Below are 25,525 nucleotides of genomic sequence, written 5' to 3' on the forward strand. Positions count from 1 at the left end.
TTTTGCTATAGGGCATGTGCACTCACCAGAAAGACAGAGAGACAGAAAGGGAGAAATCACCCCTCAGGGAGGATGGCCACACTGCAATCCCTTCCTGTCCATTCTCCTCTCGGGATCCTGGGCACACACGCACATGTGCCTGGCATTAGTTTAAGCCACTGGGAGCTGTCTGGACTGATGAGCCAGGTGTCTCACAGAGGCCAAGGTCTCTGCAAAACTGCATTGGCAAAGCCCTAGGAGCCCCATGAGGGACACACCTGGTTCCAAGAGTCGTTGATTTCAGGGAGGTCTAAAAACTGCCTTTTTAAATCAGAAGCCATGTTGCTAGAAACACAGTTGACACAGGCCATGCTGGGTACATGCCATGCATGCCCAAAATCCCAAGAGGTGAATGGAGGAGAATGGATTGCAGCATGGCCATACCTCCTAGGGGTGATTTCTCACTTTCTGTCTCTCTCTGTCTCTCCAGCAAGTGCACATGCCTTATAGCAAAAGAAATCTCTCTTAAAAAAAGGAAAAAAGAGAAATCATATTCTAATTCATAATTCCAGGTTTGCAGAGCTACAAAGCTATACCCAGCTCAACTTCAGACCTATAGAAGATGTTCAGTGTGACATTGTTATTGAAAAACCAACATATTTCATGAAATTAGATGCAGGTAAGAAGTTAACTTCTCTTTTATAAATATATATATATTGGTTAATAAAACTTTGTTCCTTTTTTGCTATCGGGCACATGTGCTCACCAAAGAGACAGAGAGACAGAAAGTGAGAAATTATCCCCCAATGAGGGTGGCCACGCTGCAATTCATTCTTCTCTCGGGACTTTGGGCATGCATGCACATGCACCCTGCATGAGTCTTAAAGTGCTGGGTCTGGGACTCAAACCATGGTCGACTAGGTGGGAGTCCAGCAATGTAACCATTACGCCATCTACTGGTCCCAGTGTTCCTTTGTGTGTGTGTGTGCATAGCAATTCTATACAGAGTACTATATATATATATATATGTATGAATATGTATATATGTATGTATATGTACAATAATTTTCTATGAATGTTTTGGAAACGGTATGACCATCAGTAGATTTGCTTTTATCTCTCTTCTTCAAAGAAATAGGTGAACTAGTTTGAATTTTCCATTACTTTATACCTTTTGTATTTTAGAAGAAACCTTTCCATAGATATCAAGTAACTCAGTCCAAACCAAAAGATGAGAGAAGAAGGCGTGTATACACCTTCTATAGCTAAATTTGCCCCTTCTATTTTCTCTGTAATCACTTGATATAGATTGTATTTAACTAATATTTTTATAAAAGCCATATATAATCTATGAGTAGCAAAGAAATGACCTCCACTGCACACTTTCTCATATCATTTCCTTGACTGGGGTCAGCAGGTTGTGTGGTAGTTAAGGTCCTGAACTCCCCAGGGCCGTCCCTGGTTCTAGTCCTGCAGCTGGTGGCTTGCTCTCTCACTTTCCTTCTCTTTCTGTTTCTGGTCCAAAAAAAAAAAAAAGTTAATAATATACAAAAATAAAATAATTCTCAAAAAAAAATTGTTTCTTGACTAAAGTGAACTTTAAAATCTTCTGCAGGTTACCGCTGCAGTAGATTCTTGAAAACAATTAAAATTCAAAATATATTCCCATTTATGCCTATAGCATCTGACTCTCAATTTGCAAACACAGTTCTAATTCGTAAACGACTGAAGAGGAAAAGTGCAGATCGTACTACATTTTCTCTTTTATTATGAGCGATGGAGATTATTGTGCTGCCCTATCAAAATTCACGAGAGGCTGGGCTTCCAGTGAAATAGAGAGCCCCCTGTCACGAATATTTCAGAATTCCCATAATTTATTGATCACTGTTTTAATGTGCTTGCCTTCAGAAGTCATAATTCTTTTGTTACAGAGTATTAGATTCAGAACTCAGACAAGTTTAAGCTTTTGAAATGAGAGCAAGTAAAAATGCTATGTTTGAGGTTCTGACTCGTTTTTAAAATATGCAAATTTAAATATGCAAACACGGCGCTGTGATCTGCCTATAAAAGAGGCGCGTCTGCGTGAGCTGCTCAATTTATGTCGATGCTTATGCAATAAAACACACAAAGTACGAATAATAGGCCAGGCTCGACACGTGCCATTTCTTTCCTATTTTCATAACTCTTCTTCTAACTTACGCTGTCACCCAAGTTTACTTTCTTTCTTTCTTTTTTTTTCATAATTTGTCAGAGGGTGCCATTCATGTGCGTGCCAGAGAGACAGAGAGAGAAGGAAAGCAAATAAGCACCCTCTGTGGGTCGTGGTCACACCACAATCGCTTCTCCTCCATTTCTTCCTCCTTCCAGATTTTGAGTGCACATGCACACACACACACACACACACACACACACACACACACACTTACACATGGTGTGTTTCTCAAGTCACTGGGTCTAGGATTCAGATTTTGCAATTGGCCATGTGGAATCTGGCTGCCTTAGCCATCAGACCAAGGGCTGGCTCCAGTTTTCCTCTTTATATTATCTCTTACCTTCGGAGAATGAGCATTCTGTAGAATGAGATGCACTGCTAGTACATTTCTTGACGACGGAGCCTATGCTCTCTTCATTTTGACATCCAGGTAGCACAAAGCACTCTCTTCCTTTTTTTTCTTTTCTTTTTTTCTTTTCTTTTTTTTTTTTTTTTTGAGAGGTTTTTGCTATAGGGTGCGTGCACTCACCAGAAAGAGAGAGAGAGAGGACAGAAAGTGAGAAATCTCCCACCGGGGTGATGGCCACACTGCAATCCCTTCTCCTCCATTCTCCTCTCAGGATCTTGGGCATGCATGCACATGCACCCAGCATGAGTTTAAGCCACTGTGTCCAGGACTCGAACTGTGGTCTACTGCATGGGAGTCCAGTGACATAGCCATTATGCCAACTGCTGGTCCCCACAAAGCACTCTACAGTGCATGCTACATCCCCAGTAAGTGTAGGAAATTGCTGCATGTTCTGTGAGAGAGCTCATGTGTGCTGTGTACCTAACTTGGGAGGAGAGGATGGATTCTAATAAAACTTTAGTATTGTTATTATGAAAATATGCTCTTTGCCAACATTTTTATTATTATTATTATTTTTTATCTTGAGAAATTTTTGCTATAGGGCATGTGCGCTTGCCAGAGAGACAGAGACAGACAGACAGAAAGCGACAGATCACCTCCCAGGGGAGATGACCACACCGCAATCCCTTCTTCTCCATTCTTCTCTCGGGATTTTGGGCACACATGCCCATGCACTCCGCATGAGTTTTAAGCTGCCGTGTCTGGGACATGAACCATGTTCGACCATGTGAGAGTCCAGTGCTATAGCCCCTACACTACCTGCTGGTCCCTTGCCAACATATTTCTGGGTGAAAAACTTAGCCCTTCCAAACATTCATCCAAGGTAACAGCCTGAAAAAAACTGAGTAGCTTTTACTGTTTTTTTTTTTAATATTTAATTTCACGTGTGAATCCAGTGCCTCAACCACCACGCCAGCATGGCTCCTAATTTTTACTCTTATTTCCTGACACGCAACATTATTATTCACTGTGACAACAAAGTCAGAATATTTTATGATTTCTGCTTTTGAGAATCGGTCTTTTTTCTTTACAACATTTTTCCTCTTTTAAAATGAATGTTTCAGGGCTGCCTCTATAACCTGGTGGTTCCAGACCTGGCAGCTTGAGAAACGCTGGGCACATGTGTGTGGGCGCCAACACTGAAAGGAGGGAGAAATGAAAAAGAAAGGATTGTGGCATGAGCATTCTCTATGGGGGGATGCTTCCTCCTCTCCCCCTGACTCTAAAAAAAAAAAGCACGTTTTAAATGCCGGTTCTTAGCGTTTATCCCATCCCATTTGGTGTGTGGCTGTCCAGGTTGAACACGGGGCCCTGCGTTCCTGTGTCGAGAGGGTGCATGTTCTGTTTCCCTGAATGACGGGAATATGAACTTACAAACAGTGGTAACCACAGCTCCAGCTAGTCTTCCCTCCGTCTTACTGTGTGCCAGACACGGGGATGGACATTTCGAGGTACATTGTTTTGGGGTTTCTATGGCAATGCTGGCTCTCAGGTGTAATTTTCTCATTTCTAGCAGAGAAGCTCAAGCTTAGGGACTTTATTAACTTTTCTGAGAATGTCGTTTGGGAATGACTGAGATGAAATTTGACCCAGTTCTTCTGACCTCAGAGTTGGTGCTCTTTCGATTGGAACATAAGGCATTTAGCTCTTTTCAGAGGTTAATATTCTCCCAAAGAGGGTATAAGTTGTGATGAAATAGGGAAAAAAGGCAAGAATGAAAACTACCAAAATGTTCATAGTCATCATCATTGCCATTGTTTCCATGATGAACGGGTGTCGCTTAATTGATCTTTAAAAATACATGATCATGGGGCTAGAAGGTGGGCTGTTGGTTAAGGTGCTAGACTCTCACAAGGCTGACTGTGGTTCAAGTCCCAGATCAGGTTGCTTGTTTTCTGATTTTCTTTCTCTCACCTCTCTCTTTCATTCTCACTATCTCTCTCTGGGGAGTGCACATGCCCTATAGCAAGTTAAAAAAATAATAACAAACAAATAAATAAAAACTGTTAAAAAAATAAAGAAGTGGGGCTAGCAGGTAGTATGGTGGTTAAGGTGCTGGACTCCCACATAGCCAAGTATGGTTCAAGTCCCGGACCTAGCAGCTTGCTTTCTCACTTTCTCTCTCTCCCTCTGCCTGTCTCTGGTCAAATTTAAAAATAATAATAATAATTAAATAAAATTAAAGAATTCTTTAAAAATATAAAATAAATAAATGACCAAAAGAGATAATGATAAATCTACATGACCCCATATTTCTACTCTTCTTCAGGGAACAATGATCATTTGTTACTTGGTGTATATGGGAAAAATACATTCTTGATTTCTAAATAAGCCATTTTAAAGTGAATTTGTTTGTTTGTTTGTTTTTAGAGGTTTTTGCCATAGAGTGTGTATGCTCACTGGAGAGAGAGACAGACAGTAAAAGGGGAAGTGAGAAATCACCCTCCAGTGGGCATAGCCACACCGCAATCCCTTTTCCTCCATTATCCTCCTAGGATCTTAGGCATGCATGCTCATGTACCCAGTATGATTTTCAAGCTACCAGGTCTGGGACTTGAACCACAGTCGGCCATGTGGGAGACCAGCAAGGAGCCACTATGCCATCTGCTGGCCCCTTAAAGTGAATTTTTGAACCCAGTCAGTTTGCAAATTGAGGACCATTTCATGTTTGGAAAAACACTAGCTTTTTTCTCCCTTTATTTCATTGAAAAGTCCATCAAACTGTGAATGATGAAGTGGGGAGATTAATGTCTCTGTACTGACTGACATGCATGGCATTCCCTTTTGAAAAAGTAATGTAATACACTGTAAAGTTATATGCAATCCAATGTAATATAAAGAAGATTACGATGACAATAAAAAAAATAAATAATTTTTTAAAAAAGTCCCTCAAACTGTTAAGTAGATGGGGTAGAATCAAAATTGTTCAGTTGCGCTCTTTGGGGGTTAATTAACACAGATGTCTTTTTTCTAACTCTAGGTGTTAACATGTATCACCACTTCTGTGATTTCATCAATCTGTACATCACGCAGCACGTTAATAATTCGTTCAGCACAGACGTGTACGTCGTGATGTGGGACACCGTAAGTGAGAACGTGCTCTCTGCTTCAGGTCTGCCTTTGCCTTGTTCTCACTCTGTGATTCTGATCTTGTGCAACAGAACTTTCTAAGACTTGCATTTAAATATGCACACGCTGGGCCAGTTGTTGGTGTGGTCGTTGAGGTGGCTAGATCCAACATAGCCAACAGCGTAGTTCGAGACCTGGACCTAGGGCTTGAAAAACACTCTGGGCTTTTGTACCCAAAATCCGAAGAGGAGAATGAAGAAGAGATTGCAGCTTGGTCATCCTCCTGGGGATGCTTCCTCACTTTCTCTCCTTCTTTCTCTCTTCAGGGAGTGCTTGTGCCCTATAGCAAGGTTTTTTAAAAAGTAATCATTTCAGGGGACCAGCAGTTAGCGTAATGGCTATGTTGCTGGACTCCCATGTAGCTGACCGAGGTTCAAGTCCCGGACCTGGTGGCTTAAATTGACACCGGGCACGTGTGCGTGTGTGCCCAACATCCAGAGAAGAGAATGGAGGAGAAGGGATTGCAACATGGCCATCCTCCCAGGGGGTAATTTCTTGCTTTCTGTCTTTCTGTCTCTCTGTCTTTCTGGTGAGCGCACATGCCCTATAGCAAAAACCTCTCCCCCCACAAAAAAAATTTTTTTTCTCAATGACAGAGAATAAGAATAGGAGTTAGAAAAAAAGAGAGGTCTTTTGGACAGGGCCTCTCCACCATGCAGTCCTCTTGCCCAGCCTCTCCATTAGTGAGGGCCACAGGTACCCAGTACCGCGCCCAGCCTGTTTAGGGTGGGCTAGGGTCTGCCCTGGGCCTACCACATGGCCTCAGCACTGTGCAGTGGCACCCGCGTGGACCACCAGGCTGGACTAGAATATCCAAGTACTCTTCCACATGAAAGTGAGAGGAAGCCGCTCCTTCCCTCATGGCAGAGAATGGGAATGAGAAGTGTTATTATTGAGTAAAGCATGATTTCCCTGAGACGGGGTCTGTCAGGATTACTACATTTTATGACTAACATTTCCTTTCAAAGACATTTTATTTGAGGTATCTTATTCCAAGAAAATGTCTAAAAGTACTTCTTTTAATCGCCTTTTATTTAGTATTGAGCCAGAATAAGGGTGTTTCATTTTAGAGGATGTGGAAAGGGCCTTTATTAAAACGGCACTGGAGAAACATCAGGGGAAGGAATAGGTTTTTTTTCCTCCTCACCACATCTAGCAGTTCTCAATAATTTTGCAATAACTCCAATAGGTGCCACATAGAATTTTCAAGATCTGAAAAAAATTCTATAAAGAGAGAAAGATATGAACATGATGCACGAAAGGTATAACCCTCCCCCAGACTTGACTGTAATCTTACAGTACATACACATTTTTTTTTTTTGAGAGGTTTTTGCTATAGGGCATATGCACTTGCCAGAAAGACAGAGAGAGACAGAGAGACAGAAAGCGAGAAATCACCCCACGGGGGATGGCCATACCGCAATCCCTTCTCCTCCATTCTCCTCTCGGGATCTTGGGCACGCATGCACACGCGCCCAGCATGAGTCCAAGCCACCGGTTCCGGGACGCAAACTGTGGTCAACCACATGGGAGTTCAGTGACATAGCCATTAAACTGCTGGTCCCTGTACATATTATTTTTATTGCCTGAATTTTATAACTTCAGTTATACCATTTTCAAGTTAACTGATCTTCCTAGCTGCTAGAGCTGATAATTAACTTCTGCTTTTCAAAAAGGAAATGCATTTGGTAAATTCACCAGAAAGAACTATTTCCCTTTGAGAAGCCACCCTCAGCAGGAGTGTAGGAGTATGAAGTCTAGAACCATGGGCTGGATTTCACCCCAGGCCCTACGACTCCCTAGCTCTGTGGTTTAAGTGAGTTACTTGAAAGTGTGTCTATTTCCTCACCTCTCAAATAAGGCAAATGATATGACCTAGCCCCGGGGGTTTGTGGGGCAACTGAGTGAGGTAATAATGTCAGGTGCTCAGAGCAGTGTGTGGAACAGCCAGTGTGCCAGGTGCCGGTACTCTTATCACTCTTGTTACCAGCATTAATGGGGAGTGATCACATTATATTTGTTAGTCAAGAGGGAGAAAATTTCTTTTTAAAAAAATTTATTTATTTAACTTTATTTATTATTATTATTTTTCAGTTTGATTGGACAGACAGAGAGAGAGAGGGAAAGTGAGAAAGCAAGCCACCAGGTTCAGGACTTGAACGGTGGTTGCCCACGTGGGAGTCCAGCACCTTTATCCACCACGCCACCTGCCGGCCTGGGAGAACATTTCATAGAGTTAACATTCGTTATATTTTTCACGTTAAACTCCCAAACCATTTTGTTGCTCTGAAGTTTTCTTTTTCTTTTCTTTTCTTTCTTCCTTTTTTTTATTTTATTTATTTTTTTTTTTGAGAGATTTTTGCTATAGGGCACGTGACCTCACCAGAAAGACAGAGAGAGACAGAGAAACAGAAAGCGAGAAATCACCCCTGAGAGGGGATGGCCATGCTGCAGTCCCTTCCCCTCAGTTGGTCATGAATTTCCTGATTCAGATAATTACTGTGTCATAAAGATGATGGCCTCTTCTCAAACAGCCAGGGAAGAAAAGCCAGGGGCATTACTTTTTAGCACTCAGGCAGATTTGGGTATTTTGTTGCATCTTTAGAAAGCATATTGTATCCTTCTTTCTTTTTAAAGAATTGTTTACTTAATTTTATTTATTACTACTATTTATATTTGCTCTTGGGCACATGCACTCACTAGAAAGGGAAAGTGAGAGAAAGCAAGAAAGCAAGCCACCTCATCCAGGACTTGAACCTCAGTCAGCCATGTAGGGAGTTCAGTGCCTTAGCCACTATGCCACCTGCTTTTATCCTTCTTTAGCTCTAACTTACTTTGTTTCTGTCTCCAGAGCTCTTATGGATATGGTGACCTTTTCGCTGAGACATGGAAAGCATTTACAGATTACGATGTAATACATTTGAAAACTTACGATTCCAAAAGGGTATGGAAACTTTACTGAAATGTCTATAGCTGTCACGGGCAGATGACTTACTCATAAAGTAAACATTTAAAGTTTGTTTCTAGTAGCTATTGCCATAGATTTCTGACTTCTTAGTTTTATTATAACTAGTATCTTTAATGTTAACTTTGTAGCTTTTTAAAACTCTGAGATTTCTAAAACTTTGAATTTTATTCAGTTTGAATAAAATAGTTTGCTGTTCAGACCATCTTAATGCAAAGTGGAGATTAATCAAGACTTAGGCTTCAAAATTATAAGTGCTATTTTTGTGTGAAGGGTGCAAATTATATTCTCTTGTCTTTTAAAATATCTTCCTTCCTAGGTATGTTTTAAAGAAGCTGTTTTCTCATTGCTCCCCCGCATGCGCTACGGGCTGTTCTATAACACTCCTCTGGTAAGTGTGATGGCTCCTGTCAACATTCATCTTCATAAGACTTTATGCTTAATAGATTTTAAGGTTACATTTATAGTAACTTGTCAGCATCTTACATTGTAATGCAAAAGTATCCATTGTCCTGTGAACTGGTGTTTTTGTTTTAGATATCTGGCTGTCAAAACACTGGATTATTCAGGGCATTTTCTCAGCATGTGCTTCACAGACTGAATATCACACAGGAGGGACCCGAGGTAATGGATACGTGAGGGGTTCTGAGGTGGGCTTACTTTTTCATCCCTAATAAAAATCGATATCACCTTTGCGGAAAAAGAATCACGAGACCGTTTCCTGTGTTACAAGTTTTCTTACTGGAGTCCTGTGAAATCGGGTGTGAGCAGCCTACGGAAGATTCAGTAGGGGGTATTACCAGACTGTGCTTTAGCCTCTCCTTTTCTTTGCCCTCTCTTTGGTCATATCTTGCCCATGATCTCCTAAATCCTCATATGAACTTTGTCAGAAAATTCACACAACCAACTACCCAGAACAGCGTAATGAAACATTTTGCTCTGTGTCTAAAGTAGGTCCATTTTTATCCCTGAAAGAAGGTGAAGGGATCAGGCTAAAAAGTAATACAGCTGGGAAGCTAGTGGCCTGGTGGTTGTGTGAGCTGGATCCCACATGGCTGACCATGTGGTCTGAGTCCTGGACCCGGTGGGTTAAGAAACACACTGGGCATTTATGTGTGCGTGTGCCCAGAATCCCAAAACTGGGGATAAATGGGGGAGAAAGGATTGTGGCATGGCCATTCTCCATGGGTTGCTTTCTCATGTCTCTCTCTCTCTCTCTCTTTCTCTCTCTGTCTCCTTCCAGTAAGCACACCTGCCCTCTGTTAATTAAAAAAATAATAATAATACAGGTAGTTCTGTAAATATATCCTTTTTGAGTTTCATCTCTTTGTGAAAATTACATTTTAAGTTCAGATATTCCTTCATCTGTTCTGGCATTTATAGCATTATTTTACCTTTTCATTTTGATTACAGGATGGAAAAATTCGAGTCACTATTCTTGCACGGAGCACAGAATACCGGAAAATACTAAACCAAAATGAGGTTAGTTGAGTATGCATTGTTAATATTGTCATATTGAATTTAGCTTCCTATAATTAATGTGCTTTATATTCTTTTACATTACATTAAAAGCTCTGATTTGGGCTAACCCCATCCATGGCCTAGAGATTAAAGGAGCTGGACCCCACATGGCCAACTGCTGTTCAGATCCTGGCTCAGTAGCCTGAAAATGAGTGTACACACATGTGTGTCCCTAATCCCAACAGGGTGGAGGAGATGGGATTGAGGTGTGAATATGCCCCATTGGGGAGTGCTTTTTCCTTCTCTCTTCTTTGTCTCTCTCTCTCATGAGCGCACACACACTTGCTGATAATCTCTCTCTCTCTCGTGAGCGCACACACACTTGCTGATAAATTTTTTAAAAGGCTTTGAAACTGTTAGCTAATGCTTACCCTTAGTTCATTTATTGTATTTGAATTTCTAGTGGAAGTCACCAAACCACCTTTTGCACAAACAAGTTTTTCCATATCGTATACGTATTAGATCACTGTATGTTAGATGAACATCTGCAAACATTCAGAATAGAAGTAGAGACTAACACGCCTGAGTTCTGCCTTTACTGCCATTGCTTGCTAAACATTTGCTCTGTAGACACACTAGTAGCAAAAATGCAAGAGTATCTTTGGGAAGATGGTTGGTGCTTTGCGGCAATCCTGTGGATCCAGCATGAAGTTAATTGGAAGAGTCTGCATCCTCTTACATGACAACGTGTCTTAGAAATCATTCAGTCTTATGGGGCCAGCAGGTGGCATGGTGGTTAAGGTGCTGGACACTCCCACATGGCCAACCACAGTTTGAATCCTGGACCTGGTTGCTTGCTTTCTCACTTGCCCTCTCTTTCTCTCTGTGTCTCTCCCTGCTCAAATTAAAAAAATAATAATACATGAATGAATAAATAAAATTAAATAAACAATTCTTAAAAAAAAATAAAAGAAATCATTCAATCTTAGGCAGCCCAACTCACTTCAACAGCACCAACTAATAAGTTATATGTAACCTTCACAAGATCTCTATGTAAGGCTCCTACCTGCAACCTCGTGGCTTGAAGATAGCCTTATGGTTGTAAGATTTGTTCCTCAGAAGCATGCTTAGCACCTGCTCTATGCCAGCCATGTGCTAGGCCCTGGAGATATAGCAGAGAAAAAGACCACGAAGGCCCCTCCCTCATGGAACTTGCACCTTAGAGGTGAGAGACAAGAAATAAGTAAATACGTTGCTAAGTTAGGCGATGTCAGGTAAGGATGTGGAATGGGGAGCAGGGGCGAGGATGGGAAGGGAAGGCAGTCAAGCAAGGCTTGGACCGAGACCTAACCAGGGAAGCAGGTAGCAGGAAAGGAGCCTCCTGGGCAGGCCTGAGCTTTAGGGGTTCCAGCAATGGAGAGAACACTTGCAGGGCTACGGTGTTGGGAGAGAGGACTCAGATGTACTGGAAGACTCCGAGAAGTCACACGTGGTACAGGGAGGTTACAGACCTGCCTCCTAGACCTGCTGGGGAGATGGGTGTTTTTCCATGTGAGAGGAAGCCACTGTAGGTTTTAAGCAGAGTTGGTAGGCAGAATGATGTCACCTGCTCTCCTCCAGTCCCTGGAACCTGTGACTAGGTGGGTTACACAGCAAAGGAAATGGAGGTTGCAGATAGAATTATGGTTGCTAACTAGCTGGCCTGAAGCAGGGAATTCCTGGATTATCTGCATAGGCCCCATGTCATCACAAATGAGTCTTCAACTCTGTCTACCAGAGAACCTTTCCCTCTGCCTAGAAAGCTCTTTCTTAGCTGGATTCTTCTCACTGATAGCTCTTAGCTCATCATTTTCTTAAAAGTAGGAGAGGGAGGCAGGAAAGACGGTCCTCAAAGGACACAGTGGAGGAAGCAGGTCTAGAGATACATCTTTGAAGAAGAAGAAGGGATCCTCCAGCCTCAAAATATGGACGGCTTTCAAAAGCCAAAAAGGCAAGGAAATGGGTCCTCCCAAGCCTCCGGGAGGAGTCCAATTCAGGTACCCTGGCTTTAGCCCATTGTCACCCATGTCAGTCTTCAATCCTACAGAAGTTTAAGAGGAAAAATATGTGCATATGTTTATAAAGATTGCGTGTCTATTTCTCTGTCAGAGAGGGGAGGCACCCTCAACAGAGCTCCTCAGACCATAACCCACCCCCAGTTTCAGCTGGTCCAGATCACAGGCACATGCATACTTGGAGGTCCCAAGACTCACACCTAGGACCACCCATGCACCACCACCTGGCCCCATAAGTTAGGTAGTTGTAAGCTGCTTACGTTTGTGGCAATTTGCTATGGTAGCAAATAGAAGGAAAAAAATACACTAGGACATGACTGACCGATTTTTAAATCACTCTGGTTGCCAGAGCAGGAGCAGGGAGATTGACTAGGAGACTCTGTGGTCCAGAGGAGAGTCTGATGACCACGATGATAGAAGGGAAGCCCAGATACATGGATTCGAGATACCTTTTGGAGCTAGAGCCTACGACACCTCCTTTTGGAATGTACACTATCCCATTAGGTGAGGTCAGGACCAGTGTCAAGAGTCATAGGCTTTCAGTTAGGGCAGTCAAGGGGAAGTGATGGAATGAACTTAGTAAGAGGGAAGTGGAAGCAGGTTTTGGGTAAAATGCTTTACACAGGTCACTCTGGGTACCTAACACAGTGTTCGAAATCATGTAATTGGCATCTCTTCCCGAGGTCCACATGGATTATGGAGGGCACGAGACACGGCCTAATGAGTGTTGATTATAAGCTATGTGAACGGAGGAAATTGGAATGTACACTATCCCATTAGGTGAGGTCAGGACCAGTGTCAAGAGTCATAGGCTTTCAGTTAGGGCAGTCAAGGGGAAGTGATGGAATGAACTTAGTAAGAGGGAAGTGGAAGCAGGTTTTGGGTAAAATGCTTTACACAGGTCACTCTGGGTACCTAACACAGTGTTCGAAATCATGTAATTGGCATCTCTTCCCGAGGTCCACATGGATTATGGAGGGCACAAGACACGGCCTAATGAGTGTTGATTATAAGCTATGTGAACGGAAGAAATGAGCAGTGTTGGTGTGTGTGTGTGTGTGTGAGCACACGTGTGCACGTGTACGTGTTTAAAGACCCAAAAGTAAAGAGGTATGAAATAGTGCATTGTGGGAGGAGATACCTGAGCAGCTTCAAAAGCCAACAGATCAGTAGTGTACAGGGACACAAGTAACACCTTCTGAGCGCTCCTTTGTGCCGAGTGTATTTCTCTGTGCCCCCCCCCGCCCCCAAGCTTTTTGTTCTCCAGCCTTCCCAGCAAACCCACAGATAGGAATTTTATTTTTGTTTGTTTGTTTGTTTATTTATTTATTTTTAGGAATTTTATTAGCGTTCTCTCTTCTATGCAAGGACATCGAGGCTTAGAGGGTAAATAACATCCAAGGCCACCCAGGTAGTGAGTAGAGGAAGGGGCCGTCAAGGTGGGCTGGGTCCGAGCCTGCTTTCTAACAGTGTTCAGCTGCTCTAACGCTAGACCTTGGGAGGCTGAATCTGCCTCTGTTCGCAGCCCATTGGGAAGGCCGGATAAGGAACAGCACCGAGTTGTAAAGAAGTCCTGTGAGAGGGGCAGCGGAAGCTATGGTGGTCAAGGCGGCTGGGTCCCACGTTGCTGACTCCTCAATTTAAGTCCCTGACCCTTCGGCTTAAAACATATGCTGGTTCTGTGTGTGTGTGTGTGTGTGTGTGTGTGTGTGTGTGTGTGCCCAAAATCCCGATAAGAGACTAGAGGAGAAGAAATTGAAGCAAGGCCATCCCCCTGGGGGATGCTTTTCTCGCTTTCCCTCTCTCTTTGTCTCTGTCTCTCTCCAGTGAGCATGCATGCCCTGTAGCAAAAATCTGAAGATAAAGGAAGGAAAAGAAAAACAAAAAGAAACAGAAACATAGAATAATGAAAGAAGACCTATAAGACCTAAGGGGTAGCTCTGATATGTGTGACAGTGCAGGCTTGGTGTTTGTAGACCATCCTTGCAGACTGTTGGCACGATGGTGCCCAACGGCGAGACTTGGTCATTCAGCTCCTGCTCCACTCCAGGAACACCCACCTGGCTGCTCATCTCCCAAGGACTAGACCTCACTTGAAAAGTCAGCTGCCGACCTGGAAAGAAAGCACCTTGGACTAAACTTTGATTAGTGACTAGTTAATAAAACCCAAATGCCCTAATTAAATGATAGTCTGTGGAATCCTGCTAACCTCAGGGTGTTCGCGGTCATATTAGAAGGGATAGGGCCACCTCTTTGGTAGAACTAGAAATCCTGGAAAAGAGCCAGTTCGCTGTGGATGCTCAGAGGTATGTGATTCCTTTTATGTGGGCACATTCATTAAAGGACCACGGCTAATGCCATCTGATTAACTCTGTCCTGGAAAATGGGATTCTGACCTTCTGTCCTCACTCTTTCAACTCTTTGAGGTAAGCGGTATCTTCATAGAGGCCAGGGGCTGTCTGAAGAGAGAAACTTTCGTTTTATAATTATGTGTGTGTGTGTGTGTGTGTGTGTGGAACAAGGCAAGGATTAGGCTGTGGTGACGGCTCGTTGCCTTCTTTTTTTTTTCAGTTTATTTATTTATTTATCTTTAAAAATTTATTCATTTTCTACATTAATTCACTATACACCATCACAACACACAAATGAATTTTCCATCCAAAATACCCTGTGCATTGGCTCAATCAAGCACATCAACATACATGTTCTCAGCAAATAATTTTCCAATTCTTATGTCCTGCATACCTTGCCTTTTGTTTTGCCATCCTTGATTCCCCATCCCCCACCCTCTGCTATGTCCCATCCGGCTCGTTGCCTTCTATGAATGGAGGGTAAAGTGCATTGGTTAAAGACACAAATACCAGGAATCGGAAGACCTAGATTTAATTTTGGCTCTGCTTTGGTGAGCTGGGAATGCTGAGAAAATTAACTTGTCTAAGCCTCTGTTGTCTTGCTTCTAAAATGGGCTAATAATGATACGTACTTGATATGACTTTTACGAGAATTAAGCGACATAAATCTAAAGCACTTGGAAATGCCACACAATGTGTGCATAATCAGTGGTATTTAATATCACTGTGAGCGCTGTTTAGTACAGTGTATGCCACATGGTGACATCCTTCAAGTGCGGAAATTTCTCCCTTTCCTTTTTGTTCCAGAGGGTGCCTACATTCACCGGAGAGAGACAAAGACAGAGAGTGAGGGAGAGGAGGAGGAATCGACCCACGCCATAGGGCACGTTCATGCTACGATCCCTTCACCATCTCTCCCTCCTTTGGGGGACTTTGGGCATGCATGCACATGTGCCCAGTGCGTTTCTCAAGCCACTGGGTCCAGGACTGCAAGTGCACAGCGAGCTAAATGGGATCCAGCTGCCTTAACCACCTGGCCCTGGAACCAGTCCACAGTGCAGACATTTCCAAATGGTGGCAATCCACAGTGATGGATTAAGTTGGCCTCATTGTGAGGGCATACAGAACCGTGACTATGTGTTTGATAATAGATTAATCATGCTTTGCTACTTTCTGTTTACTAGAAGAATGATTGTTTTTCTATGTGGAAATACTGAAGCCGTTTTTCTGCCAAGACTTCATATTTTCAGAGAATTAAGTCTGAAGCGCTAGTAGTTTATCTAAAAAGAGACAATGAATGAGAAGAAACCTCAACATAATGTCTAGAACAAGTAGTTCTGGACACATAAGGGGTGCTCAGCAAAATATGTTGAAAGTTGAAGGATTAAGTAGCAAACTGCGCTAATAACAGTGAGCACTTGGTGTATTTCTATGCTGAGTGCTTCGAGTCTATGGATTTTTTCCTTTCAGCCTCATAACATCCCAGAGCATTGGAATTTTAGAGAGGTAGAGTAATGTGTTCACAGTGTGGAACCTAGATTTGAACTCAATTAAGGTTCAAAACAATGGGCTAAGATATATTTAATACCTGAAAGATGTTAAATGAAAAAAAGAAAGAAAGAAATTTTAAGACTCATAAAGGAAAGTAAAACAGGAGAAGAAAGGAAATTCTGAATGTTTCTTTTTTCATGCAGCTTGTAAATGCACTGAAAACAGTGTCTACCTTTGAAGTCCGGATCGTTGATTACAAGTATAAGTAAGTAATAACCATTCTCAAGAGCTGCTTTGGCTTGGAATGAATTAATGGGGGTTAAGAAGTATGGTTTGAATGGAGCCATTGGCACTTGTAGATTTAGAAGGAACAAATGATACCAGTAGTGAATGAAGTGAGCAGGAGTGGACCCTGGGCCCAGGGAGCGATTGCTTTTCAGTTTCATGGTGTCCGAGTTCCTGACATCTTGTTGTTCAAGAGAAGTGATGAATCCAGATCTTCATTTGAAATTTCTCTTATAAGAGTTGCCAACAGGGAAGAGCAGATGGCATAATGGCTATGTCGCTGGACTCCCATGTAGTCGACTGTGGTTTGAGTTCTGAACCCGGTGGCTTAAAATCATGCCAGGCGCGTGAGTGTATGTGCCCAAGATCCTGAGAGGAGAATGGAGGAGAAGGGATTGCATCGTGGCCATGCCCCCTGGGGAGTGATTTCTCGCTTTCTGTCTCTGTCTTTCTGGCAAGCACACGTGCCCTATAGTAAAAACCTCTCCCAAAAATAAAGAGGAGGCAACAGGGTCAGCAGTTGGAATAGTGATTAAGGTGCTGGACTCCCACATGCCCAACTGCAGTTCAAGTCCTGGACCCGCGACTTGAAACACACCAGGTGCTTGTGTGGGGGTGCCCAAAATCCCAAGAGGAGAATAGAGGAGAAGGGATTGCATCATGGCAATCCCCCTAGGGGGTGATTTCTCACTGCCCCTCTCTCTGTGTCTCTGGCAAGTGTACATGCCCTATAACAAAAGTTAAATGAAAAAAAAAAAGTTAATAGGCCTAGTTTGCTATGCTAGCTGCCAGGTTTCAACTTCTGACCTAAAATAACTTCTATGGGAATAATTTGAAGGTTATAGAATAAAATGAGATTTTTAAAACATGAAATATTTACTTCTTTTAAAATTCTGATACAACTAAAGGGCCTAGAAAGACAGTATATGCATATCATTCACCGTGTTGGTAATTCCTGTGGATATAAATACAATAATGCTTTAAAAATAGCACATGGGCTTGGTTGAAAAGTCAAGCAGTTTAGGAAAAGATCTAAAGGAGAACTGAAAACTTTTGTCTCTGCTCCTCACCTACCCACAATTAGATTCTTATTTTGAAAATTTTACACTATGAACAATTTCCTTTTTCTTTTTTAGAATTATTAATTTATTTTTATTTATTTATTCTTATTATTATCCAGTTAGATAAGAGAGAGAGAAAGGAAATTGCCAGGTCTGGGTCTTGAACAACAATCAGCTATGTAGAAGTCCAGCATCCCAATCACCATACTATCTGCTGGCCCCGAACAGTTTATTTCTATATTAAATAAGAAAACGTCTGAGACCAGCAATTGGCATAATGGCTATGTTGCTGGACTCCCATGTAGTCAACTGCAGTTCGAGTCCCAGACCCGGTGGTTTAAACTCACTCCAGGCGCGTGTGCATGCGTGCCCAAGATCCTGAGAGGAGAAGGGATTGTGTTGTGGCCATACCCCTTGGGGGGTGATTCATTGCTTTCTGTCTCCTGGTCTCTCTCTGTCTTTCTGGTGAGCACAACCTCTCCAAAAAATAAAAAAAATAAAAAAAAAAAAAAAGAACGAAAGAAAGAAAGAAAAAGTAAAAAGTCTAGGGCCAGCAGGTGACACAGAGGTTGAGGCAGCTGAATCCCACATGACTGACTGCCTTGTTTGAGTCCCATACCGAACAGCTTGAAAATCACACCAGGTGCATGTGTAATTTTCAAGCTGTTCCATCTGGGACTCAAACCAAGAGCAGTGTGGTGTAGAAGGGATTGCGATGTGGCCATCCCCTCTGGGGGGGTGATTTCTCACTTTCCCTCTCTCTGTCTCTCTGGTGAGTGCACATGCTCTATAGCAAAAACTATAGATTAAAAAAGAACTCTACATCATTGCAGAGACCATGGTATAGGACCTTTGCACCTATATATTAGTTCACGTATTTGGTGAATCTACCATTTAGTGATTTACCAGGAGCTGGCCACCAAGCTGTGTGGTGGGAACCCAGTTCTGGAGGGCGGTATGGTTCTTGTCTTGAGGACCTCAGACACTGACTGCAGGCAAATAGCAATTGTATTCTAAGAATAGCTAACATTTATTGAGACTTACTGTCAGGCTTGACTTGCCCTATCTCACACCTTCAACTGTTCTCTGAAGGTGGCAAAGCCACTGTCATTTTTTTTTTTGTTGTTCTTGTTCTTTTTTCGGAGATTTTTTGCTATAGGGCGTGTGTGCTCACCAGAACGCCAGAGAGAGACAGAGAGACAGAAAGCGAGAAATCACCCCCCCAGGGGGAATGGCCACACCGCAATCCCTTCTCCATTCTCCTCTCGGGATCTTGGGTACGCACGCACACGCGCCCGGCGTGAGTTTAAGCCACCAGGTCCAGGACTCGAACCACGGTCGACTACATGGGAATCCAGAGACACAGCCATTACGCTAACTGCTGGTCCCAAGCCACTATCATTTTATAAATCATACTGGTCTTATTGCCATTTGAAGAAATGCGCGAGCCAAGGTGGGTCCCAGCAGCAGCCTGAAAGAACTGGGGAGGCTACCTGAAACCAGAATGACAATAAATTCGTATCTTACCACTCTGAGGGAAGGTCAGTAATACGTGAACCTGGGGATTTGTGAGTGCTGATCCACAGGCTCTCCCACAACTAGCAGCTCCAGGGGTGTGTTCATCTGGGCGAATAACCACCCTTCCCTCGGCCAGAGTTCATGTTTGCAGAGAGACTGAGGCACGTGTAAGACACACACGGAACCATCATCTTTCTTTTCCTGTGTGTGTGTTTATTAAATACTTATTTAATCCTATTTGTTGTTATTATTATTATAGTTGTTAAATTTTTGCTATAGGGCATCTGCACATTCCAGAGAGAGAGAGAGAGAGAGAAAGTGAGAAAACAAGCTGCCAGGTCCAGGACTTAAACCATGGTCAGCCATGTGGGAGTCGAGCACCTTAACCACAAGGTGAACCTGCTGGCCCCATCCTGTGGGGTTTTTGGTTATTGTTAGCTTATATAAGAGGGAATTTGCCTTGCCTTCTTAGATTCAAAATAATCTCCATCATTTGTTTTTCTTTACTTTGGATGTCACAGTTCACTATGATTTTTCAGTGTCACCTTTATTCCATTTTTTCCATTTCTTCCTAGCCCCACTTTTGTGGCCTTCTGGGGGACCGATTTTCAGTTCAGAGTTGGCACATCTGTCTGGGACAGTAAGAACATTTATGCAGCCCTAATATGAATAAAATATTATCTTAAGGAAGTTGTTTTCAATTTGGTGCTAATATGTTTTTTTTTTTTTTGGAGAGATTTTCGCTATAGGGCGCGTGCACTCGCCAGACAGACAGAGAGAGACATAGAGACAGAAAGCAAGAAATCACCCCCCAGGGGGAATGGCCACGCCGCAATCCCTTCTCCTCCATTCTCCTCTCGGGCTCTTGGGCACACACGCACATGCACCCGGTGTGAGTTTAAGCCACCGGGTCCGGGACATGAACCACGGTCGACTCTGTGGGAGTCCCGCGCCATAGCCATTACACTAACTGCTGGTTCACAAGTGTTAATATGTTTTAACATCTCTTTAAAACTTGCTAGTTTCCCTTAAATTCCAACCTTCTCCTCATCTCCGAGTTTAATATTTGCTAGAGGATATGTGTTCACAGGGAGAGAGGGAGAGGGAGAGACAGGGAGAGAGAAAAAACAAGAAAACATCCCCCAATGGGACATAGTCACACCATATTCCTTTCTCCATTTTTTCATATCATTGGGATTTAGGCATATGCACACACTTGCCTGGTGTTATTTTTTGTTTTTTTAAATTATTTTTTTGGAGAGGTTTTATGCTATAGGGCGCCTGTGCTCGCCAGACAGACAGAGAGACAGAGAGATAGAAAGTGAGAAATCACAAAAAAACCTTCCCCCCCATTCTCCTCTCGGGATCTTGGGCATGCACGCACACGCACCCGGCGTGAGTTTAAGCCACCGAGTCCGGACTCGAACCATGGTCGACTATGTGGGAGGCCAGTGACATAGCCATTACGCTAACTGCTGGTCCTCCTGGTGTGTTTTCAAGCCACTGAATCTGAGACTTAAACTCATGGTTGACCTTGTGGGGTCCAGCAGCATGAACTACCAGGCCATAAGCTGGTCCACTAATTCTTCCTTTTCATGAAGAGAGATCAGGCCTCTGATTGTCTTATAATGGTATCTCTCTAGATTTGAATAATAATTTTTAGTTTAATTATATCTTTTTGCAGTTTTGTTGATGTCAGATGTTAACATTTTTTTTTTCCATTTAAGACAGCTATTAGTATCCTTTAAAAATAAATGAGGTCAGGTCAGCCAGTGGTGTGGTGGTTAGGGCCATTTGGTCCCACAAGGACAACTTCACAGTTCAAGTCCCAGATCTGGCAGCTTGAAAAATGGTCGGTGCATGTGCATGTGTGCCCAAAATCCCAAGAAGAGAATGGAGAAGGGATTGTGGTGTGGTCATCTCCCCAGGATAGGTGCTTCCTCATTTTACCTTTCTATCTCTCTCTGGCAAGCACAGGTACCCTACAGCAAAAAACTAAAAAATAAAAATATAGGGGCCAGCAGGTGGCGTGGTGGTTAAAGGCACTGGACTCTCACAAGGCCAACCACGGTCCAAGTCCCAGACCCTACTGCTTGCTTTCTCACTTTCCCTCTCTCTCACTCTGTCCTTCTCTGGTCAAATTAAAATGAATTAATTAAATGTAGCTCAATAAAATAATTCAATAAATAAATGAGACCATGCCATAGTCTGGTGGTTAAGAAAGCCAGATGTCATGTGGCTGCTGTGGTCTGAACCCTGACCCTGGTGGCTTGAAAAATACGCCAGTTCCTTGTGAGTGCATTCCTCAACCCCCAACAAGGTAGAGAATTGGGGGAGAAAGGATTGGAGGTGCTTTCTCTCTCTCTCTCTGTGTCTCTTTCTTTCTGGTGAGCGCACACACCCTGTACCAATTAAATAAAAAAGTAATATATATAAAAGTATGTAATTCTAAAAAGATAGATGCACTCAGAAAAAATTGTTTTAAGTTAAGAAATTAAGTTATAAATTATAAGACTGTGCTTGAAATGGACAAAAATGTCAAGATGGGATATGATTTAAGTCAGAAATACACTTATATAAATACTGTTACCATGAGTTACGAGCTTATTTAACATAACACTTCTCTCTCTTCATCTCTCCTGTGTTGTGTATGTTCACAGACAACTTGGATTTTTAGATCAACTAAAGATCACACACAACACGGACATCTTTATTGGGATGCACGGAGCGGGTCTTACCCATTTACTCTTCCTTCCAGACTGGGCTGCTGTATTCGAACTGTAAGTGTTTGGGGGCCCTTTTACACTGAGAGTAATAATGCTTTTTATGTGTGCTAAGACTTTCATTCTGATTATCAAAAGACTTAATATTTAAAATTTTATTCAATTTTATTTATTCATTTAGTCACTTTCATTTGACCAGTGAAAGACAGGCACACAGAGAGAAGGGAAGTGAGAAAACAAGCCACCAGGTCCGGGACTCAAACCATGGTTGGCTATGTGGGAGGGTCCAGCGCCTTAATCACTATGCCATCTGCTGACCCCAAAAGGTTTCATATTAATCATTGCACAGAAATCATATCACTATTTATTCATTTAGTCACTTTCATTTGACCAATGAAAGACAGGCACACAGAGAGAAGGAAAGTGAGAAAACAAGCCACCAGGTCCAGGACTCAAACCATGGTTGACCATGTGGGAGGGTCCAGCGCCTTAATCACCACGCCATCTGCTGACCCCAAAAGGTTTAATATTAATCATTGCACAGAAATCATATCACGTAGGTGTCTGGAAAGGAAAAAGGACTGAAGGCTAAAAATGTAAAGTGTGCAGCCCGTTAGAGCACACAGTAAGCAGACGACCCACTCTCCCCATCTCCGGCATGGTCTGGGGTGTGAACGTGGGATTTCCTTACTGAGTTCATTCCCACTTGCCTCTCAAACTGAGTATCTCCTGCAGTCACTATGAGGACAGGTTGATACCTCTCATGGGAAATGCTTGGGACCAGAAGTGTTCTGGATTTCAGGGTTTTTTTTGAGATTTTGTAATATTTGCATTTTCATAAAGAGGTATCTTGGTGCTAAGATCCATGTCTAAGCATAGAAGTCATGTATGTATCCTATACACTCTAGACACATAGCCTAAAGGTAATTTTATACAATATCTTTGTAATGCAGTATTTTGACTGCAATGGGACACATGATGTCAGGTGTGGAGCTTCAGTAATGGCATAATGTTGGCACATAAAAAGTTTCAGACTTTGGATTTTGGATTTTTGAATTAAGGGATGTTCAGTCTACACCAAGTTAAGAGAGAAACTGTCTCTGTATAATGCAGTTTCTAATACACAACCCACCTGCTTGACCCAGTGCTCACTTTACCTGGTTCCATACACGGGGACACTGAGGCCCTCGGGTGTAAGTGATTTGCCCGGGACACTCCTAACTTGGTTGTTAGTTAAGATGACACGACCTTCTTTTTGCCCGGGACACTCCTCTAACTTGGTTGTTAGTTAAGGTGACACGACCTTCTAAACCCTTGATAATTTTACTCTTGACATCATGTCCCATCTTTAGTTTTTGACTAACAGCAGTTTCTATTAGCTAATTTTCCTCCTTTGAGTCTGTATATTTTGATATTATAGTTTCATTTTTTTTTTTTTAGAGGTTTTTGCTATAGGGCATGTGCACTTGCCAGGAAGACAGAGAGAGACAGAGAGAAAGAAAGTGAGAAATCACCCCCCAGGGGGGATGGCCACGCCACAATCCCTTCTCCTCCATTCTCCTCTTGGGATCTTGGGCATGCATGCACACGCACCTGGCATGAGTTTTAAGCCACCAGGTCTGGGACTCGAACTGCGGTCGACTACATGGGAGTCCAGCGACACAGCCATTACGCTAACTGCTGGCCCAATGGTTTCATGATTTTAAAGAATTATTTATTAGGTTGTTGGGAAAGTCATGAGGTATTTTTCTACGTTTTTCTATGTAAAAATGCATCATGCCTGCCCAACAACTCAATATCTAATTTTCTTTAATATTATTATTTTTAAAAAATTGTTACAGAGCACGTGTGCTCACCAGAGAAAGACAGAGACAGAGAGATAGGGAAAATGAGAAAGCAAGTTACCGGGTCTGGGACTTGAATTGTGGTCAGCCATATGGGAATCCAGCACCTTAACCACCATGCCACCTGCTGGCCCATGTTTTCATTTTTAAAATAACTTGGCTCGGTATTTAAGTCGGTGGTTACTTAGGAAATGACTTTTTAAAAATACGCATATGTTAGAGAAATAGCCATAAAATTATGGATTTATTTTTCCTAGAGAGAGGTAAGGGTGGAGAAAGGGGAGGAAGGGAGAGAGAGAGAACCCAGAAAGCTCAGGCCTCGGAGTCCCATAGACCAGGGCTGGATGATGCTTGTTTTCCTAACTCGGTGTGTGGCCTTGTATGTGTTACCTAAAACCCCCAGGGCACTTCTCAACAGTGATGCCATGAGATAACAGCAAGCTCATAGGAACTAGGTCCTATTGAATAGTATCATTTCCCTCCATTCCTTGATTCTATTCTGTTGTTTAAATGATCTTCCTTGGTCTTGTCTATTATTGACAGAACCATTTGCAGGAACACAGTGGAGCAGTGCATTTTTCACCCAGAGAATTGTTGATGGGCTGAAAGCCTCATGTTGTCGTGCCCTTGTGTCCTCAGGTACAACTGTGAGGATGAGCGCTGCTACCTGGACTTGGCCAGGCTGAGAGGCATCTACTACATCACATGGAAAAGGCAGAATAAAGTCTTCCCTCAAGACAAGGTGAAGTTCAACCAGAAAACTCAACTGGTTTTATTTTTAATTGGCTTAAGGTATCCAATTATTGCACTTGATCTCAGCCAAAAGGCTGAAAAGAGATCAAAGAGTCTAATTATTAATATGAAAAGCCACCGGGGAATTTCTATCCAAAGATAAACAGTTTTCTTCTCTGGAATAATGAGTTGTATTTTGTATTTGCCACTCAGATATAAAGGGAAATTAACCACACTGTGTCTTTAACATTGTTCATACAGCTTTGTGAAATTGGGCCTAGACAGGTCTGTTAGATTATATGATAGGACTTTAGAAGTTTGTGGAGGGCCAGCCCTTTAGCCTAGTGGTTAATGGAGCCAGATCCCACATGGCTGACTACAGTTTGAATCCTGGCTCCAGCAGCTTGAAAAACATACTATGTGTGTGTGTGTGTGTGTGTGTGTGTGTGTGTGCACATACCCGAGATCCTGACAGGATGGAGAAATGAAGACGGAATTACAGCATGGCCATGCCCCACTGAGAGGTACTTTCTCCCTATAATGCTCAGTTTCTCTGTGTCTCTCTGGTGAGTGCACATGGCCTCTGGCAAATTGAAAGTTTGTGGAAAATTGAATTAAAGTATGAGTTTATTTTGGTGCAAAAATTTTTGAAATCCATGCATAGTTTTGTATGTGTTTATTTTATTTTATTTTTTTAGTTTTACAGTAGAATGTGTGCACTTATCGAACAGAGACAGACAATATATTAAGAGAGAGAGAGAGAGGAAAAGTGAGAAATCATCCCCCAAGGGGATGGCCATGCTGCAATCTCTTAGTCATTTTCCTCTCAGGATTTTGGGCATGCATGTACATATTCCCAGTATTTTCCAAGCTGCTAGGTCTGGGACTTGAATTATATAGTCAACCATGTAAGATCCAGCCATCTTAACCACCATACCACTAACTGGCCCTATTGTTTTTTTGTAATTCACTTTTTCCATGACGTTTTTGAAGCCCTCTTATCTATATCAGGGCGTGAGATCCAGCCATCCTAACCACCATACCACTAACTGGCCCTATCGTTTTTTTGTAATACACTTTTTCCATGACATTTTTGAAGCCCTCTTATCTATATCAGGGTTCAGGAAGCTGCAGCCTTGTGGAGCAGATCTGGCCCATAACATCTGTCTGTAAATAGCGTTTTACTGGCTGCAGTCATGTTTATCAGTGTATGTGTTACCTATGGCTGTTCGTGCCCATTGGTGGCAGAGCTGAGTAACTGTGTCTGAGACCATATGGTTGGCAGCACTGGAAACAGTCATTATCTGGCCT

The 25,525-nt window shown here is 42.6% G+C and overlaps 1 protein-coding gene across 2 annotated transcripts in view; it reads left to right on the top strand.

Moving 5' to 3' along the window:
- The window catches only part of EOGT (EGF domain specific O-linked N-acetylglucosamine transferase), a 47,377-nt gene that overhangs the window by 19,417 nt on the left and 2,435 nt on the right, over window positions 1-25,525 (top strand). For both annotated transcript variants that reach the window (XM_006160355.3, XM_027776556.1), the window contains exons 8-16: window positions 552-658; window positions 5,581-5,684; window positions 8,581-8,673; window positions 9,014-9,085; window positions 9,232-9,318; window positions 10,108-10,176; window positions 16,255-16,316; window positions 21,576-21,695; window positions 24,122-24,224. In XM_006160355.3, the coding sequence (XP_006160417.2) occupies window positions 552-658; window positions 5,581-5,684; window positions 8,581-8,673; window positions 9,014-9,085; window positions 9,232-9,318; window positions 10,108-10,176; window positions 16,255-16,316; window positions 21,576-21,695; window positions 24,122-24,224 (817 nt within the window). The remainder of the gene's footprint in view (window positions 1-551; window positions 659-5,580; window positions 5,685-8,580; window positions 8,674-9,013; window positions 9,086-9,231; window positions 9,319-10,107; window positions 10,177-16,254; window positions 16,317-21,575; window positions 21,696-24,121; window positions 24,225-25,525) is intronic.

Source organism: Tupaia chinensis, unplaced genomic scaffold, assembly GCF_000334495.1.
Source record: "Tupaia chinensis unplaced genomic scaffold, TupChi_1.0 Scaffold000682_1, whole genome shotgun sequence".
Classification (NCBI taxonomy): domain Eukaryota; kingdom Metazoa; phylum Chordata; class Mammalia; order Scandentia; family Tupaiidae; genus Tupaia; species Tupaia belangeri.